General features: G+C 49.2%; 1 protein-coding gene across 1 annotated transcript in view; it reads left to right on the plus strand.

Moving 5' to 3' along the window:
• The first annotated feature begins 4824 nt into the window (after positions 1-4824).
• lipeb (lipase, hormone-sensitive b) overlaps positions 4825-19774 on the plus strand; it is a 51200-nt gene continuing 36250 nt past the window's right edge. The window contains exon 1 of the mRNA XM_078237058.1: positions 4825-4904. Coding sequence (XP_078093184.1) covers positions 4856-4904 — 49 coding nt within the window. The 5' untranslated portion in view covers positions 4825-4855. The remainder of the gene's footprint in view (positions 4905-19774) is intronic.

Consider the following 19774-nt stretch of genomic DNA (forward strand, 5'->3'; position numbering starts at 1 on the left):
GTAAGGAGGGCTAAAAGGGGTCACGAAAAAGCATTGGCCAGCAGGATTAAGGAAAATCCCAAGGCTTTTTATACATTTGTAAAGTGCAAGAGGGTAGCCAGGGAGAGGGTTGGCCCACTCAGGGACAAGGGAGGGAATCTATGCGTGGAGCCAGAGGAAATGGGCGAGGTATTAAATGAGTACTTTGCATCAGTATTCACCAAAGAGAAAGACTTGGTGGATGACGAGTCTGGGAAAGGATGTGTAGATAGTTTGAGTCATGTTGAGATCAAAAAGGAGGAGGTATTGGGGCTCTTGAGAAACATTAAGCTAGACAAGTCTCCAGGGCCTGATGGGATATGCCCCAGAATACTGAGAGAGGAAAGGGAGGAAGTTGCTGGGGCCTTGAGAGAAATCTTTGTATCTTCACTGGCTACAGGGGAGGTCCCAGAGGATTGGAGAATAGCCAATGTTGTTCCTTTGTTTAAGAAGGGTAGCAAGAATAATCCAGGTAATTACAGGCCTGTGAGCCTTACATCAGTGGTAGGGAAATTATTGGAGAGGATTTTTTGAGACAGTATTTATTCCCACTTGGAAATAAGTGGACGTATTTGCGAGAGGCAACATGGTTTTGTGAAGGGGAGGTCGTGTCTTACAAACTTGATCGAGTTTTTTGAGGAAATGACGAAGATGATTGATGAGGGTAGGGCAATGGATGTTGTCTACATGGATTTCAGTAAGACCTTTGACAAGGTCCCTCATGGCAGACTGATGCAGAAGGTGAAATCGCATGGGATCAGAGGTGAGCTGGCTCGGTCAAAGAAGACGGTGGGTAGCAGTGGAAGGATGTGTTTCTGAATGGAGGGCTGTGACAAGTAGCGTTCCTCAGGGATCAGTGCTGGGACCTTTGCTGCTTGTAATATATATAAATGATTTGGAGGAAAATGTAACTGGTTTGATTAGTAAGTTTGCGGACGACACAAAGGTTGGTGGATTTGCGGATAGCGATGAGGACCATCAGAGGATACAACAGGATATTGATCAGTTGGAGACTTGGGCGGAGAGATGGCAGATGGAGTTTAATCCAAACAAATGTTAGGTAATGCATCTTGGAAGGTCTAATACAGATAGGAAACATACAGTAAATGGCAGAACACTTAAGTGTATTGATAAGCAAAGGGATCTGGGTGTACAGGTACACAGGTCACTGAAAGTGGCAATGCAGGTGGAGAAGGTAGTCAAGAAGGCATGCGGCATGCTTGCCTTCATTGGCTGGGACATTGAGTTTAAAAATTGGCAACTCATGTTGCAGCTTTATAGAACCTTAGTTCGGCTGCACTTGGAATATAGTGTTCAATTCTGGTCGCCAAACTACCAGAAGGATGTGGAGGCTTTGGAGAGGGTATAGAAAAGATTTACCAGGATGTTGCCTGGTATGGAGGGCATTAGCTAGAAGGAGAGGTTGGAGAAACCTGGTTTGTTCTCACTGGAACGACGGAGGTTGAGGGGTGACCTGATAGAAGTCTACAAGATTATGAGAGGCATGGACAGAGTGGATAGTCAGAAGGTTTTTCCCAGGGTGGAAGAGTCAATTACTAGGGGGCACAGGTTTAAAGTGAGAGGGGCAAGGTTTAAAGGAGATGTACGAGGCAGATTTTTTATACAGAGAGTAGTGGGTGCCTGGAACCCGTTGCCGGGGGAGGTAGTGGAAGCGGATACGGTAGTGACCTTCAAGGGGCATCTTGACAAATACATGAATAGGATGGGCATGGAGGGATATGGTCCCCGGGAGGGGAGGGGGTTTTAGTTCAGTCAGGCAGCATGGTCAGTGCAGGCTTGGAGGGCCGAAGGGCCTGTTCCTGTGCTGTAATTTTCTTTGTTCTTTGTTCTTATATGCCTCCGGATCAAGTGCCTGAAAATGGGATTAGAATTGGCAGGTGTTTGAAGGCCGGCATACAGTGGGCTGAAGGGCCTCTCTCTGTGATGTGAAACTCTATGAATCCAGGTGACCTGCTGTTTCAAGGGATAGTTCTTTGTTTTGTCTGTTTGTCATCACCACGTAAGGGACAGCTTTTGCCCCAGACTTGAAAGGGCAGTTTATGGAAGACTGAGACTGGGAGGTTTGGGGGTGAGGGGTGAGTTGTGGTTTGAGTGGCATGGCCTGCGAGTGAGTTGGCCAGCAGAGAGATGGTAACCAAGTGACTCGACGGGTGAGTTCAGGAAGCGTAGTGGAGAATATACCCCTGTCTACATCAACTGGGACGTAGAAATGGTCAAAAGCTTCATGTTTTTAGGTGTCCAGATCACCAACAACCTGTCCTGGTCCCCCCATGCTGACACTATAGTTAAGAAAGCCCACCAACGCCTCTACTTTCTCAGGAGGTAAAGGAAATTTGGCATGTCAGCTACGACTCTCACCAACTTTTACAGATGCACCATAGAAAGTATTCTTTCTGGTTGTATCACAGGTTGGTATTGCTCTTGCTCTGTCCAAGACCGCGAGAAACCACAAAAGGTCGTGAATATAGCCTAATCCATCATGCAAACCAGCCTCCCATTAACTCTGTCTACACTTCCCACAGCCTCGGCAAAGCAGCCAGCATAATCAAGGATCCCAAACACCCCACTCATACTCTCTTCCACCTTCTTCCATTGGGAAAAAGAGACAAAAGTCTGAGGTCACGTGCCAACTGACTCAAGAACACCTTCCTCCCTGCTGCCCTCAGGCTTTTGAATGGACCTACCTCGCATTAAGTTGATCTTTCTCTACACCCTAGCTATGACTGCAACATTACATTCTGCACTCTCTCTTTCCCTTCTCAATGAACGGGATGCTTTGACTGTACAATACTTTTCACTGTACACTAATACATGTGACAATAATAAATCAAATCAAACATAGTTGACTCCAACACCTCCCCCCCCCCCAATTATGGCAGTGCCCCACCATCCCACTCTAGTGTGAAGCCCCCCACCCACATAGTCACCAACAACACTACAGCCATGGTCCCATTATCAAAGTGTCCCTTATTGTTATTTTGGTGGAGTTTGTCACTCCAGCTGGCAGTGTTGGTAATGGTGGCACAGTGGTTAGCACTGCTGCCTCACAGCGCCAGGGATCTGAGTTTGATTCCCGGTTTGGGTGACTGTCTATGTGGAGTTTGCACATTCTCCCCGTTCTATGTGGGTTTCCTTGGGATTCTCCGGTTTCCTCTCTCACTCCAAAGATGTGTAGGTTAGGTGGGTTGACCATGGTAAATGTGTGGGGTTACAGAGATAGGGCAGGTCTTGTGACTGGATAAGATGCTCTGTTGGGAGAATAGGTGCAGATTCAATGGGCTGAATAGCCTCATTCTGCACTGTCGGGATTCAATGACTCCCCCTCTGGCCCATTCCCAAAGGGATTGGATGGACAGGGATTGTAGGGGAGAGGGTCTGGCTGCTCCTGATCTATGGACACCTGGTGCAGAGAGGGGCGGGTCGGGATGGTGACCTCCTCGTGAACCTGCTCCTGGGCCTGGCGAGACGCACCATTAACAGGTCTCGGCAACGGGCGATCGATGGGGTCGTCCATCCTGACTGTCTGCCCCTCTACCGCGGCTATGTTCGCGGCCAGGTGTCCCTGGAGAGGGAGCATAAGAACATAAGAAATGGGAGCAGGAGTAGGTCACCTAACCCCTCGAGCCTGCCCCGCCATTCAATAAGGTCATGGCTGATCTGAATAGGATCAGTTCCACTTACCCACCTGATCCCTATAACCCCTAATTCCCTTACCGATCAGGAATCCATCTATCCGTGATTTAAACATATTCAACGAGGTAGCCTCCACCACTTCAGTGGGCAGAGAGTTCCAGAGATTCACCACCCTCTGAGAGAAGAAGTTCCTCCTCAACTCTGTCCTAAACTGACCCCCCTCTATTTTGAGGCTGTGCCCTCTAGTCCATGGGTACAGTTGACGCCTTCCACGCCCGTTGGGCACCGCAGGGGCTGGGGTGCATTATAGACCCCGATAATCACATTATGATTTAATGTTTTAAGTTTCCTTTGTACTTGGTTCTGTTCGGGCTGTTCCCCCTCCTTTTGGGAAGCTGCCCCTTTTCCTTTGTCCCGGAGTTCATTTGAGTCAGTTTATTTGTTTTGCCCTAAAAGAGGGAGAGGGTCTGTCTGGGGCTTGGTGAGGTCTTGCCACAGTGAGAGAGAGGGATAGAGCAGTGGTTCTCAGGTAGTGCACCTGGATGGATCCTCCCTCAGTGCTGCTGTCCCCAGCCCCCGGATCCTCAGTGCTGCTGTCCCCAGCCCCCGGATCCTCAGTGCTGCTGTCCCCAGCCCCCGGATCCTGCCTCACCCTCCGCACCGCCTGAGCTCCAACTCCAGACTGAACTTCCACTCCCTGCACTGGAGGAAGGAGCAGCGCGAGCGGCCTCTGATTGGCTGGCGCCCGTGTGGGCGGGTCCAACTTGATTGACAGCGATGGCGCGGCCCGGACGGAGCCGCTGATTGGCTGAGGTTGATGTGGGCGTGTCCACTCTCCCATTGACAGTCATGGCGCTGCCCGGACGGAGCCGCTGATTGGCTGAGCGCTGTATGGGCGTGTGGGCGTGTCCACTCTCCCATTGACAGCAGTGGCGCGGCCCGAGCGGAGCCGCTGATTGGTGTGGGCGTGTCCGCTCTCTGATTGACAGCGGTGGCGCTGTCCCGGCGGAGCTGTTGATTGGCTGCCTCTGGAGTGGGCGTGTTCACTCACTGATTGACAGCGGTGGTGCTGAGCGCCCATTGGCGGGTGTCCTGTGGGCCGTGTCCTGTGGGCGTGTCCTGCAAAGCTGCGGAGCGGAGCTGGTCATTGGCTGAATGTATTGTTAATCCCCAAGCCCTGAAAATGGCATCAGGCGGAGTGGGGAGCGACGGCGGCCCCGCGGCCCCGGCAGGTCAGTCCCGTGGGGAGGCCGGTTGCCAGGGAAACGGGGGAGGGGGCTGGTAACCAGGGAAACGGGGGAGGGGGGCTGGTAACCAGGGAAACGGGAGAGAAGGGGCTGGTAACCAGGGAAACCGATTACTTTGGAAACCTGGGGGAAGGGGGAGCTGTTTACCAGGGGAGCCTGTTACCTCGGCAGCCTGTTACCAGGGAAACCTGGGAAAGGGGGCTGGTTACCAGGAAAACGTGGGGAACCTGTTGCCAGGGGAATCAGGAGAACATGATACCAGGGGAACCTGTTACCAGGGATACCAGAGGTGATGGATCCTGGTTACAGGCGTCATTCCCCTGGTGTGTGTGTGTTACTGGTCTACTAAAATTACCCCTCAGTGTCCTGAGATGCGTAGGTTAGAGGGATTAGTGGGTAAATGTGTAGGGATATGGGGGTAGGGCCTGGGTGGGATTGTGGTCGGTGCAGACTTGATGGGCCAAATGGCCTCTTTCTGCACTGTAGGGTTTCTATGATTCCATGGTCCAGCTATTGTACCAGGGTGAACAAACATCATCCTGTCAATATCTCCCATTTTAAATTGCTATGTCAACATTCCCTGTGTGGTTCTGCTATGTCAGCTGTCACAGTGTAGTGCTGGCCCAGGCCTGTGGATGGCTCTGTAAAGGGAATTTCTAAATCCCCCTCTCAATCTGTCATCGCCTTGTGAGAAACCTCCTCTCCATCCACACCCGGCTGTAACTCGGGGCAGCGCCCCCCCCCCCCCCCCCGCCCCCCAACTGCCCGGGGCCAGCCACACACACAGGCCTTGAACTAACACCGCATTGCAGGAGTCGAGTATCAGAGAGCTGCTCTGGTATTTGCTCTGGTAGAAATATCGTAATCCGCTACTCCTCTGACAGCCAACACCAGGCTTTATTCCCGATACCTGTTGTGGGCTTTGAGTGGGGCAGTGAAATTAGATCAAAAATCAATATAGCACAGGAACAGGCCCTACAACCCACCAAGCCTGCGCCGACACATGAAGCCTTTCTAAACTAAAGATCTTTTGCCTCTATGCGGACTGTATCCCTCTATTCCCTACCTATTCATGTATCTGCTGAGATGTCTCTGAAACATTGCTATTGTATCTCTTTATACCACCTCCTCTGGCAGCGCGTTCTAGGCACCTACTCTGTGTAAAAAAAAAAATCTGCCCCTCACATCTCCTTTAAATTGTTCCCCTTTTAACTTAAACCTATGTCCTTAGTAATTGATATTTTTACCCTGGGAAAAGACTCCGACTATCCATTCTATCCACACCTCACATAGTTTTGTAACATTCCATCATGTCACTTCCTCAGCCTCTGACATTCAAGCGAAAGATTAGTTTGGGATTGTTACAGGGCTCTGAGGTGAGAATGGGACAGTGGGATTAGGTTGGGATTGATACAGGGCTATGGGGAGAAAGTGAGACAGTGGGATTAGTTTGGGATTGATACAGGGCTATGGGGACAGAGTGGGGCAATGAGATTAGTTTGGGATTGATACAGGGCAATGGGGAGAGAGTGGGGCAGTGGGATTAGTTTGAGGATTGATACAAGGCAATGGGGAGAGAGTGGGGCAGTGGGATTAGTTTGGGATTGCTACAGGGCAATGGGGAGAGAGTGGGGCAGTGGGATTAGTTTGGGGATTGATACAGGGCAATGGGGAGAGAGTGGGGCAGTGGGATTAGTTTGGGATTGATACAGGGCAATGGGGAGAGAGTGGGGCAGTGGGATTAGTTTGGGATTGATACAGGGCTATGGGGAGAGAATGGGGAAGTGGGATTAGTTTGGGATTGCTACAGGGCTATGGGGAGAGTGAGGAAGTGGGATTAGTTTGAGGATTGATACAAGGCAATGGGGAGAGAGTGGGGCAGTGGGATTAGTTTGGGATTGCTACAGGGCAATGGGGAGAGAGTGGGGCAGTGGGATTAGTTTGGGGATTGATACAGGGCAATGGGGAGAGAGTGGGGCAGTGGGATTAGTTTGGGATTGATACAGGGCTATGGGGAGAGAATGGGGAAGTGGGATTAGTTTGGGATTGCTACAGGGCTATGGGGAGAGAGTGAGGAAGTGGGATTAGTTTGTGAATTGATACAGGGCTATGGGGAGAGAGTGGGGGCAGTGGGATTAGTTTGGGATTGATACAGGGCTATGGAGACAGAGTGGGGCAATGGGATTAGTTTGGGATTGATACAGGGCTATGGGGAGAGAGTGGGGCAATGGGATTAGTTTGGGATTGATACAAGGCTATGGGGAGAGGGTGGGGCAATGGGATTAGTTTGGGATTGATACAGGACTATGGAGAGAGAGTGGGGAAGTGGGATTAGTTTGGGATTGCTACAGGGCTATGGGAGAGAGTGGGGAAGTGGGATTCGTTTGTGAATTGATACAGGGCTATGGGGAAAGAGTGGGGCAATGGGATTAGTTTGGGATTGATACAAGGCTATGGGGAGAGGGTGGGGAAGTGGGATTAATTTGTGAATTGATACAGGGCTATGGGGGGAGAGCAGGGAGATGGAATTAGCTCTTGTACAGAGCCAGCCCAGACACGAGAGGCCACATGGCCTTCTTGTAAACATACACATTTTGTCAAATCTGATTAAATGTGAGGCACAGTGATGTTGAAAGGGACAAGATCACTGCTTTTCTGGTGAAGGTATGTGCCTGTCTGCAATGAAGCTCTCAAAGGAGTATTGCATCACATTTCCTCAAATATTCAATCGCTCTTCAATGTATTGACTCCTGAAGCGTCCTATTTGTTCAAGGCTTGCCAGTCCCTGGCCCTTAGCAGTGGGAGACCTGCTTGTTAGCTGTGGTACAGGGTGTAACAAACTAAACAACTAAACAACTGGAGTACTGTGCTCAGTTTTGGTCGCCTCATTACAGGAGGGATGTGGAAATGATTGAAACGGTGCAGAGAAGAATTACAAGGATGTTGCCTGGATTGGTTGGCATGCCTTATGAGGATAGGCTGAGGGAGCTCGGTCTTTTCTCCTTGGAGAGACGAAGGATGAGAGGTGACCTGATAGAGGTGTACAAGATGTTGAGAGGTATAGATCGGGTGGATTCTCAGAGGCTTTTTCCCAGGGCTGAAATGGCTGCTACGAGAGGACACAGGTTTAAGGTGCTGGGGAGTAGGTACAGAGGAGATGTCAGGGGTAAGTTTTTCACTCAGAGGGTGGTGGGTGAGTGGAATCGGCTGCTGTCAGTGGTGGTGGAGGCAAACTCGATAGGGTCTTTTAAGAGACTTCTGGATGAGTACATGGGACTTGATAGGATTGAGGGTTATAGGTAAGCCTATATATAAGCCTAGGTAGGTAGGGACATGACCGGCGCAACTTGTGGGCCAAAGGGCCTGTTTGTGCTGTATTTTTTCTATGTTCTATGTTCTAACTCCTTTAAGGCGTGCCCTCCCGGCTTGGATCACTGTCTGTGTGGAGTTTGCACATTTTTCCCGTGTCTACATGGGTTTCCTTCGGGTGCTCCGGTTTCCTCCCACAGTCCAAAGTGCATGGGTTAGGTGGATTAGCCATACTGAATTGCCCCTTAGTGTTAGGGTGATTTCGCAGAATAAACGGGGATAGGGCCTGGGTAGGATTGTGGTCAGTGCTGACCAAATTGGCTGAATGGCCTCCTTCTGCACTCTAGGGATTCTATGATTTGAACAGTGCGTTTTAGTTTTCTAGGTCAAGCGTTTAGTTTATTTTAAAGGCTGCTTTGGTTTGGTCTCAGGGAGTTGGGAGGAACATTAGTCAGGGCATTAGGAGCTCTCCCTTACTCACCTTTCAGCAGAGCTGCTTGATTTTTTTTTAGCTCAAATCCAAACAGGATGGCAGAGATATCAAGCAGCATTTACTTCGCAATAACCTGCTCACAGACGCTCAGTTTGGGATCTACCAGGTTCACTCAGTTCCTGACCTCATTACAGCCTTGGTTCAAACATGGACTAAAGAGCTGAGGTGAGGTGAGAGTGACTGTCCTTGACATCAAGGTAGCATTTGACTGAGTGTGGCATCAAGGAACCCTCGTAAAACTGGAGTCAGTGGAAATCAGGGAGAAAACCCTCTGCTGTTTGGAGTCATGTGGCACAAAGGAAGATGGTTGTGATGGTTGGAGGTCAATCATCTCAGTCCAGGGATGTCACGTGCAGGAGTCCCTCAGGGTAGTGTCCTCGGTCCAAGTTAATCTTCCTTCCATCGAAAGGTCAGAAGTGGGGATGTTCACAGATGATGTTCAGCACCATTCGTGGCTCTGCAGATACTGAAGCAGTCCCTGTTCAAATGCAGCAAGACCTGGACAACATTCATGTTTGGCTGACAAGTGGCAAGTAACATTTGTGCCATACAAGTGCCAGGCATTTCCAACAAGAGAGAATCCAACCATCTGCCCTTGAATTCAATAGCATTACCACCACTGAATCAACATCCTGGGGGTTACCATTGACCAGAAACTGAACTGAACTAGCTATATAAATACTGTGGCTACAAGAGCAGGTCAAAGGTTTGGAATTCTGCGATGCGTAATTCACCTCCTGACTCCCCAAAGCTGTCAAAGCCATCTACAAGGAACAAGTTTGATTTGATTTGATGTATTATTGTCACATGTATTAGTATACAGTGAAAAGTATTGTTTCTTGCGCGCTATACAAACAAAACATACCGTTCATAGAGAAGGAAACGAAAGAGTGCAGAATGTGGTGTTGCAGTTATAGCTAGGGTGTAGAGAAAGGTCAACTTAATGCAAGGTAAGTCCATTCAAAAGTCTGATGGCAGCAGGGAAGAAGCTGTTCTTGAGTCGGTTGGTACGTGATCTCAAGATACTTTTGTATCTTTTTCCTGACGGAAGATGGTGGAAGAGAGAATGTCCGGGGTGTGTGTGGTCCTTAATTATGCTGGCTGCTTTACCGAGGCAGCGGGAAGTGTAGACAGAGTCAGGAGTGCGATGGAATACTCTCCACTTGCCTGGGTGGGTGCAGCTCCAACAACACTTAAGAAGCTCGACACCATCCAGGACAAAACAGCCCCACTTCTGTGGTATCCCATCTATCACCTTATATATTCACCGTTGTGTACTATATAGAACTGGTGGTCAGTTTAGCTCAGCTGGCTAGTGATGCAGAGTGACAACAGTAGCATGGGTTTAATTCCCGTAACGGCTGAGGTTATTCATGAAGGCCAGCCTTCTTACCCCTCGCCTGAAGTGTGGTGATCCTCAGGTTAACTCACCACCAGTCAGCTTATGGTCTTCTGAGACTATGGCGACTTTCCCTTTATATACTGCAGCAACTGATGCACTGGCCAAACCAATGATGCCCGCATTCTGTGATGGAATAGAAAAAATGCATCAAGGCTCCTTCAATAACTTCCAAACCGATAACCTCTACCACCTAGAAGGACAAGGGCAGCAGATGCACGGGCACCACCACCTGCAAGTCCCCCTCCAAGTCGCACAAAGAAAACTGCCTTGGAACTATATCATCATTCCTTCACTGTCAAAGTCCTGGAACTCTCTTCCTAACAGCATCCTGGGTGTACCTACACCATGTGGACTGAAGTAGCCAAAAAAAGCGGCTTATCACCACCTTCTCAAGGCCAAAGGGATGGGTAACAAATACTGGCCTCCTCACCCACCTAGCCTACAGTCCCCAGACTCCCATCCCACAAAATAAATTTTAAAAAGCCTTGCTCTAACATCTCACCTGAGAGATGACACCACAAGCAGTCAGCACTACCTCAGCCCTGGCATTGGGAGTGTCGTCCCGGAGAGGGGCATCAATCACAATCAGTGACAATAGTCTTATCTTAGAATCACAATATTAGGAGCCTCAACCCTCGTCCAGAGACCCAACTGTCAGTAGTGGGAGATCGCAGCCTCAGTGACTGGGTGTGTGGGGCACAGTCTCTGGAGACTGTACGCTGGGTGGGTGGGGTATTGTGCCCGGAGACTGTAGGCTCGGTGACTGGGTGGGTGGGGTACAGTCTCTGGAGACTGTAGGATGGGCAGGGTACCGTCGCTGGTGACTAGGCTGGGTGGTGGGGTACAGTGTCTGGAGACTGTAGGCTGATTGGGTGGGGCACAGTGTCTGGAGATTCTAGGATGGGTGGGGTCCAGTCTTCTGAGCTGCAGCCACTCTATGATTCTATCCTTTTCCTTCCATGCCTGGTTGCAGTAAGGAGATGAGTGAGTTTTATTGAAACTTGCGATTCTAACCCAGTGCAATGTCTGCATGCTGGAGCGATTGGACACCTCTGTCTTGCAAATAAAGCTGGAAGCGTGTACGTCAGTCACTGGGCTGTCCTTGGACCTGACATAAGGAATGTCCACAGCCTTGGAGTTTGTTCAAACAAGGTGATAAAAGGTTTGAAAGGCAGGCAGTGAGTCAGAGCTGTGCTGGAACATTGCCGGCGTTGACTGAGTTCAGGTCTCTCGCACAGCTTGCTTGAAAAGTGCACTCCAGTCGTTGTCTCACCGGGGATTCTTCCACCGGTTCGAATGCAGCAGGTAAAATGAATCTTCTGTTCTGCACTCATTCCTGGGATCTGGACATTGCTGCCAAGGCTGGCGTTTGCTTTGCTGCCCATCCCCAGCCGCCCCTTGAGAAGGTGGCGGGCATACTTCTTGAACTGCTGCAGTCCATGTGGGTCCGCCCACAATACTGCTGTTCAGGGGTCGGGGGGGGGGTGGTTTCCAGGGTTTAGACCCAGTGACAGTAAAGGGACAGCCAGCTGATTCATATCCATGATAGGCTGCTGTGCGACTTAGAATCATAGAATCCTATGCTGCAGAAGAAGGCCATTCGGCCCATTGAGTCTGCACCGTCCACAATCCCATCCAGGCCCTATTCCCGTAACTCCACATATTTACCCCGCTAATCCCCCTGACACGAAGGGGCAATTTGGCATGGCCAATCCACCTAACCCGCACATCTTTGGAGTGTGGGAGGAAACCGGACCACCCGGAGGAAACCCACGCAGACACGGGAGAATGTGCAGACAGTGACCAGAGGCCGGAATTGAACCCGGGTCCCTGGCGCTGTGAGGCAGCAGCGCTAACCACTGTGCCACCATGCCGCCCGTGACTTGGAGGTCCCACTGTCGTTCCTCTCTCCTCTCTGCTTATCTCTCCTCTCTTAATCTCCCTTGGCTTTAGTGCTAGTCCTTTTCTTTTCCCTCTGTCTCTTGTAGTTTTCCTCTGTGAGTATTTTGTCTTCTCATGCCCTCTTTTCCCTCACCCCTGAATTTTGCTAATTCCCTCTATCCCAGTCTCTCTCCATTCTTCTCCCATTCACCCCCCAGTCTTTCTGACTCTACTATCACTTTCCTGTTACCCCACAGCTGACTATCCTTTCATTTTGGACATTTATCCCGTTGAATCTGTGGGGCGGACGGTGGCACAGTGGTTAGCACTGCTGCTCATAGCACCAGGGACCTGGGTTCAATCCCGGCTTCGGGTCACTGTCTGTGTGGAGCTTGCACTTTCTCCCCGTGTCTGCATGGGTTTCCTCCGGGTGCTCCGGTTTCCTCCCACAGTCCAAAGATGTGTGGGTTAGGTGGATTGGCCATGCTAAATTGCCCCTTAGTGTCAGGGAGATTAGCAGGGTAAACATGTGGGATTATGGGGATAGGGCCTGAGTGGTATTGTTGTCAGTGCAGGCTTGATGGGCCAAATGGCCTCCTTCTGCACTGTAGGGATTCTATGATTTTGGTCCTGCTTGATTGGATCACTCCTGTTTGTCACTCTGTTGCCTCCTGGGTGGATGACTCTGTAATTGGAACTGCATGCATGCGTGTGGATGCTTCTTGCCCATCCCCGAAGTATGCAGCATTGTGTCCAAAAGGATCAGACAGACTGGCGTGTTGAATGCGTTGCTCAAAGAGGGGCTTTGAACCATGCCCACTGGCATCAGTACTGGGAAAGGAGGGAGCCATTCCCATTGCGATGCGGTCCATTTAAACTAGGCTGGGATCAGTGCCTCTCTACACAAACAAATTAATAAACTAGGTATTAAACTGTCAGGGGGAGGATTCGGGTGAAAGAAGATTTATGAACACAAAGACCAACGTCAAGGCCATTGAGCAATGCAGCAACCTGGGTACAGAGAAGCAGGAAGTGACTGTGAGGGACAGAGAGTGTGATGGGGAATCAGTGAACAAGGCCAAACAGGAGGAAATGGTCAATAGTTAAAGGTGCTTTATCTGAATGCTTTGCTAACAAAATGGGCAATTTAAGTGCGCAAATTGAGATAAATGAGTTCGATTTAATATTCATTAATTACAGGGCAGTAGTTGTCTGGTGACCAAATGTAGAAAATCAAAGGCATAGAAGGAGGCCTTGGCTGAGTGATTAAGCCAAATCCCACTTTACAGCTCTTGGCTCCTGTCCCTGTGGTTTAAATCACTCTGAATGCATGCTCAAATACTTCATAAATGCCATGAGGGTTGCAACCGCTACCACTGCTTCAGGCCACGAGTTCCAGACAGCTTTGTGGACCTCAGGGCATGAAACCTGCCCCCATAACTCCCCCTCCAACCCTCCGACAGGTTGTTTTCAAATTAAGGCCCCACCCCCAACCCCAGCTTTGCTGCCTCTTGACTTCTGTAAAGGGAGGAAGACCTTCCGACTCACTCTGTCCACCTGCCTCTTCACTTTATTAAATCACCACTCAGACTCAGGTAAAGGCACCGAGTTTGCAGATGCTACAAAGTTTGATGGCCAGGGCGGGAGTTGGTGGAATAAGCTGTGAGGAGGACACGAAGAGCATGCAGGGGGTAGTGGACAAGTTAAGAGAGTGGGCAGGAGGATGACAGATGGAGGGGGGAATGTTAAGTTGCTCGCTTCAGCAGCAAGAGTAGAGAAGCCAATACACCCAATGAGAGAAATGTGTAAATGGTGACTCTTAAATGTTCGTGTTCAGAGGGAGTTTCTCCAAAATGCACGCAGCTACAGCAAGCAGCTAGGAAGGCGAATTGTACGATGGCCTCTTGTTGCAAAGGCTTATGAGAATAAGGAAGTCCTGATGTCATTGGGCAGGCCATTGGTGAGACCACACCTGCAGTACGAGGTAAAATTCTTTGCCTCCATATCTTTAAAGTTTATTTATTAGTCACAAGTAAAGCTTACATTAACACTGCAATGAAGTTACTGTGAAATTCCCCTAGTCGCCACAGTCCGGTACCTGTCCGGGCCTAATCAGCACGTCTTTCAGACTGGGAGGAAACCGGAGCACCTGGAGGAAACCCACGCAGACACGGGGAGAACTCCACACAGACAGTGACCCAAGCTGGGAATCGAACCCAGGTCGCTGGTGCTGTAAAGCAGCAGTGCTAACCACTGTGCCACCCTGCTACCCCGAAGGATATAGTTGGCCTAGAGAGCTTCCCAAAGGCTCACCAGATTGATTCTGGGTTGCCCAATGAGGTGGGATCAACTAGAATGGGCTCTACACTCTTGAGTTTTGAAGGATGAGAGTTGATCTCATTGAAACATGTAAAACCCCAAGAGGACTTGACCGGCTAGATGCTCAGCATTTGGTTCCCCCCCCTCCCCGCCGCCCCAGAGCACTGTGGCTGCCTAGTCACTGAGTAACCAAAGATGGTTAACTCTTTTTGGACTCTTTCTAAGAGGATCGTGGACAGAAAACAGGAAGGTAGAATTGGGTGATAGATCAGACATGACCTTATCGAATGGCAGAGCAGGTTCAAGGGAGAGCTGAGAGGCCCTTCGCCTGTTACTTATGTCCAGTTTGCAGGTCTGTGACCGCCATTGAAAATAACAACTCGCATTTATCGAATATCTTCTGAAGGTGCAAGGCAGGTCCAAAGGTGCTTAAGCAAATGTGTAGTCAGACAAATGTGTGAGGTAATCTATTGGAATTTGCTCCACGTCAACAGTTCCAGAGCAGGAAATCCGAGGGACGAGACTGATATCAGTGATCAAATTACTTTGCCTACTGCTGTTACTGCCTCTCAGCCCGCTGAGTCAGGGCATGAATTAGTCAGAGGTATCCTGAAATTGTCACGAGCGTAATAGCTTCTTTTGTTCCTTGTTTACTGGCTTGTTCGTGATGTGAGCTTGCTGCCCAGGTTCACAGTCCACAGTGTATCTGCAGCAAACCAGCACCGACAGGGGAATGAAATGAAATGCTCTTTGCTCCCTCCAGCCTGTCCCGCACAGCGTGGCACCTTCTGCTTCTCAAAACAACCCTTACCCAGGTATAAGAGCGATTGTATGATTGCAAGGCTAATGGATAAACATGCCTCTCGCTTGAACCCTCACCATTGCCGTTTGCTATCGCCAAGCACAACTACTCCATTCCTCTCTGGACTCAGCTCCCACTGAGCATCTTGTCAAAACTGGAGCTCATCCAACACTCTGCTACCCATAACTTGTCTCGCATCCTGTTCACTCAGCATCACCCTTTGAGCTCGCTGGCCAACATTGGCTCCCTGTCCAACAAAGTTATCGATTTTAAATTTCTCATCCTTGTTTTTACTCAGTCTCATGCCCCCCCTCCACCCCACCTCCATTTCTGTAACCTCCTCCAGCCACTAGAAACCCCCCCCCATCTCTGTAACCATCCCTACACCCTCCCTATCTCTGTAACCTCCATTCCCTACAACCCTCCCTATCTCTGTTGCCTCCTCCAGCCCCTACAACCCTCCCTATCTCTGTAACCTCTTCCAGCCCTTACAACCCTCCCTATCTCTGTAACCTCCTCCAGCCCCTACAACCCTCCCTATCTCTGTAACCTCCTCCAGCCCGTACAAACCTCCCTATCTCTCTAACCTTCTCCAATCCCTACAACTCTCTAACCTCCTCCAGCTCCTGTCACCCTCCCTATCTCTGGAATGTACACCAGTCTCTACAACCCTCCCTATCTCTGTAACCTCCTCCAGCCCCTACAACCCGCCCTATCTCTGTAACTTCCTCCAGCCACTACAGCCCCTCCCCCATCCCTGTAACCTCCTCAATCCGTCCTAGACCTCTGTGCTCCCCCAGTTCTGGCCTCTTGCGCGTCCCCTGATTTCCATTGCTCTACCATTGGCAGCCATGCCTTCAGCTGCCTAGGCCTTGAGCTCTGGAAATCCCTCCCAAAACCTCTCCACCTCTCTCTCTCCTCTCAGACACTCTGCCCTGTCCTTGTGTAACTTTATGTCGCTCAGTGTCAAATGTAATTTGATCATTGTTTCTGTGGATCTCCTTGGGGCGTTTCTGGATGTGGAAAGTGCAATTTTAATGAATCTCTTTGTTGTTGTCGCCATTATTTATAAAAACTCTCTCAACTTTTAACGTTAAGATACTTTCCATTCTTTGCAGCTTGGCAAACCCAGCTGGTGTTTAGAGACACTATTTTATTCACAGGAAGGAGATTTAGTTCCTCCGGAAGTTCCTAATGATCTATTCTTGAACTATATTGGTTTGACCTGAGATAAAGATATCCCCCATAACCTTGTTAACTGAAACTCCAAGCTGCCAAATGACAGACTCATAAATTAATTTTTGGGATGTGGGATTCGCTGGCTCGGCCAGAAATCATTGCCCATCTCCAACTGCCCCTTGAGAAGGTGGTGGTAAGACACCTTTTTGAATCGCTGCAGTCCGTATGGTGTAGGTACACCCACAGCCCCTTCAGAATGTTGTAGTGAGCTGCCTTCTTGAGCTGCTGAAGTCCTTGCAGTGTAGGTACACCCACAGCGCTGTTAGAGAGGGAGTCCCAGGATTTTGACCCAGCAATAGTGAAGGAACAGCTGATATATTTCCAATCAGGATGGTGAGTGACTTGGGGAGGAACCTCCAGGTGACTTGTTCCCAAATATCCGCTGCTCTTGTCCTTCTAGATGGTAGTGGTCGTGGGTTTGGAAGGTGCTGTCGAAGGAACCTTGGTGAGTTTCTGCAGTGTATCTAGTATATGGTGCACACGGCTGCCACTGTGCGTCAGTGATGGAGGGAGTGTATGTGGGAGGAATGCTGATCAAGTGGGCTGCACTGTCCTGGATGGTGTGGAGTTTCTTGAGTGTTGTTAGAGCTGCACTTATCCAGGCAAGTGAAGAATATTCCATCGAACATCTGACATGTGCTTGTAGATGGTGGACAAGCTTTGGGGAGTCAGGAGGTGAGTTACTCGCCACAGAATTCACAGCCTCTGACCTGCTCTGGTAGTCACAGTATTTATATGGCCATTCCAGTTTGGTTTCTGATCAACAGTAACCCTCAGGATGTTGATAGTGGGGGATTCAGCGATGATAATTCCATTGAATGTCAAAGACCGATGGTTAGATCCTCTCTTATTGGAGATGGTCATTGCCTGACTCTTTTGTGGTATAAATGTTATTTGGCACTTAGTCCAAGCCTGAATATTGTCCAAGTCTTGCTGCATCTGGACATGAAAATAATAAACAAAGGAATGGGAGGAGGCCATTCAGCCCCTCCAGCCTGTCGCACCAGTTGGAGCATGGCTGATTTGTATCTTAGTTCCATCAACAAATCATGGTTCCATAACCCTTAATGACTCAATTCCTGACTTCCCAAAAGCCTATCCACCATCTACAAGGCACAAGTCAGGAGTATGATGGAATACTCTCCCCTTACCTGGATGAGTGCAGCTCCAATAACACTCAAGAAGCTTGATACCATCCAGGACAAGACAACTTTGCTTGATAGCTACTCCTTCCACAAACATTCACTCACTCCACCACTGATGGAGATGTGCTGGTTAGGTGTATTGGCTGTGCTAAATTCTCCCTCAGTGTACCCGAACAGGCACTGGAGTGTGGTGACTAGAGGATTTTCACAGTAACTTCATTGCAGTGTTAATGTAAGCCTACTTGTGACACTAATAAATAAATAAACAATGCACAGTACCAGCCGTGTGTACCATCTACAAGATGCACTGCAGAAATTTGCCAAGGTTCCTTAGGCAGCACCTTCCAAACCCATGACCATTACCATCTAAAAAGATAACAGCCACAGATACCTGGGAACACCTACAAGTTCCCCTTCAAGTCACTCACCATCCTGTTTGGAAATATATCAGCCGTTCCTTCTCTGTTGCTGGGTCAAAATCCTGGAACTCCCTCCCTAACAGCACTGTGGGTGTACCTACACTGCAGGGACTCCAGCAGCTCAAGAAGGCAGCTCACTACATCATTCTGAAGGGGCAATTAGGGATGGGCAATGATTGCTAGCCTCGCCAGCAAAGCCCACATAAAATACCCTTAACCAACAAAAATCTATCCTCTATACGGCCTGGCTCTCATTTTCACGGTCTGTTACCTTGACCTGGAGCTCCTATCTGAGGAAATAGTTTGTCACCATTCATCCTATCAACTCCTGAAGCATCTCCCTCAGGCCATGGCCTGTTCAAGGCCATGTAAAGCACTGGACTTCATTCTGAAAACAACAGAATTTTTAAGTAGAGAGTTTGTGTTCAGCTTGTATCAAACCTTAGTCAGGGCTACAGAGTACTTTGCTCAGTTCAGCTCTCCTTGCAAAAAGGGGCATTTTGGAGAAATGGAGACAGGATTCACAAGGATAAAACCAGAATTGAGAGGTTAGACATAGTCCGAAAACTGCACAGGCTGGGACAAGAGAAGGATGAGGGGTGATCATGTGGAGGTCTTATTTTCAATTGCGATGGGGGTTCGTGGAATCCTTACAGAGCAGAAAGAGGCCATTCGGCCCATCGAGCCTGCACCAACAAAAATCCCACCCAGGCCCTATTCCCATAACCCCACATATTTACCCTACTAATCCCCCTGACACTAAGGAACAATTTATCATGGCCAATCAACCTAACCAGCACATTTTTGGAATGTGGGAGGAAACAGGAGCACCCGGAGGAAACCTGTGCAGACACAAGGAGAATGTGCAAACTCCGCACAGACAGTGACCCAAGCTGGAAATCGAACCCAGGTTTCTGGCGCTGTGAGGCGGCAGTGCCACCCCCTTCGATGGGCTGCTTGCAGTAAAAAAAATTCTGCTTGTGGGGGAGGCCAGAACTAGGGCCATCAATATAAGATAGTCACTAAGACATCCAGTAGGGTGTTCAAGAGAGTTCTACATTCTCCACACCCAGAGAGTGGAGAGAATGTAGAACTCACTATGACAGCGACTGGCTGAGGTGAATAGTACACATTTACGGGGAGCTGGATAAACATGAGGGAGAAAGGAATGGAAGGATAAGGTGATGGGGCGGGAGATGAAAGACCAGAATAGACCAGTTGGGCCAAATGGCCTGGTTCTGTATTCTCCACTCTTATCGAATTCTTACATTCCACAAGTTGAAACTACACGAGATAAGTTATCCATGTAATTATTTAAAGAATACTTTTAAGATCTGGATCCCCTTAAGAGATGGGTAGATTGCTGTTAGTGGTAAAACAGAACCAGGATATATCCAACTGCAGTTAACAAGAAGGGCTCGCTGCTGCATAGGAAATCGGTAGGTTAGCACTTTGTGCTGTGAACGCTTCACCTGCAAACATTCAGCAATGCACTCACCATCTGTGAACACATTCGGTGATATTCACCCTCCTGAATATTTTATATAATTCTCCTCCCTCTCTCCTCCCCCTCTCACATTCTCTGTGTACTTTATATAAGCTCGCTCTCTCTCTCACTCTCTCTTTCTCTCTCTCCCCGTCACTCTGTGTGTACTTTAAATAATGCTTACTCTCTCGTTCCGTCACATACACTCTGTGTACTTTATATAATGCTCGCTCCCTCTCTCTCGCTCTCTCCCTCTCCCAAACACACTATCTCTGTGTATTTTATATGATGCTTGCTCTCTCTTTCTCTTCCCCCCCCACACACTCTCTGTGTACTTTATATTACACTCACACTCTCTTT

Source organism: Mustelus asterias, chromosome 20, assembly GCF_964213995.1.
Source record: "Mustelus asterias chromosome 20, sMusAst1.hap1.1, whole genome shotgun sequence".
Taxonomy (NCBI): Eukaryota; Metazoa; Chordata; class Chondrichthyes; order Carcharhiniformes; family Triakidae; genus Mustelus; species Mustelus asterias.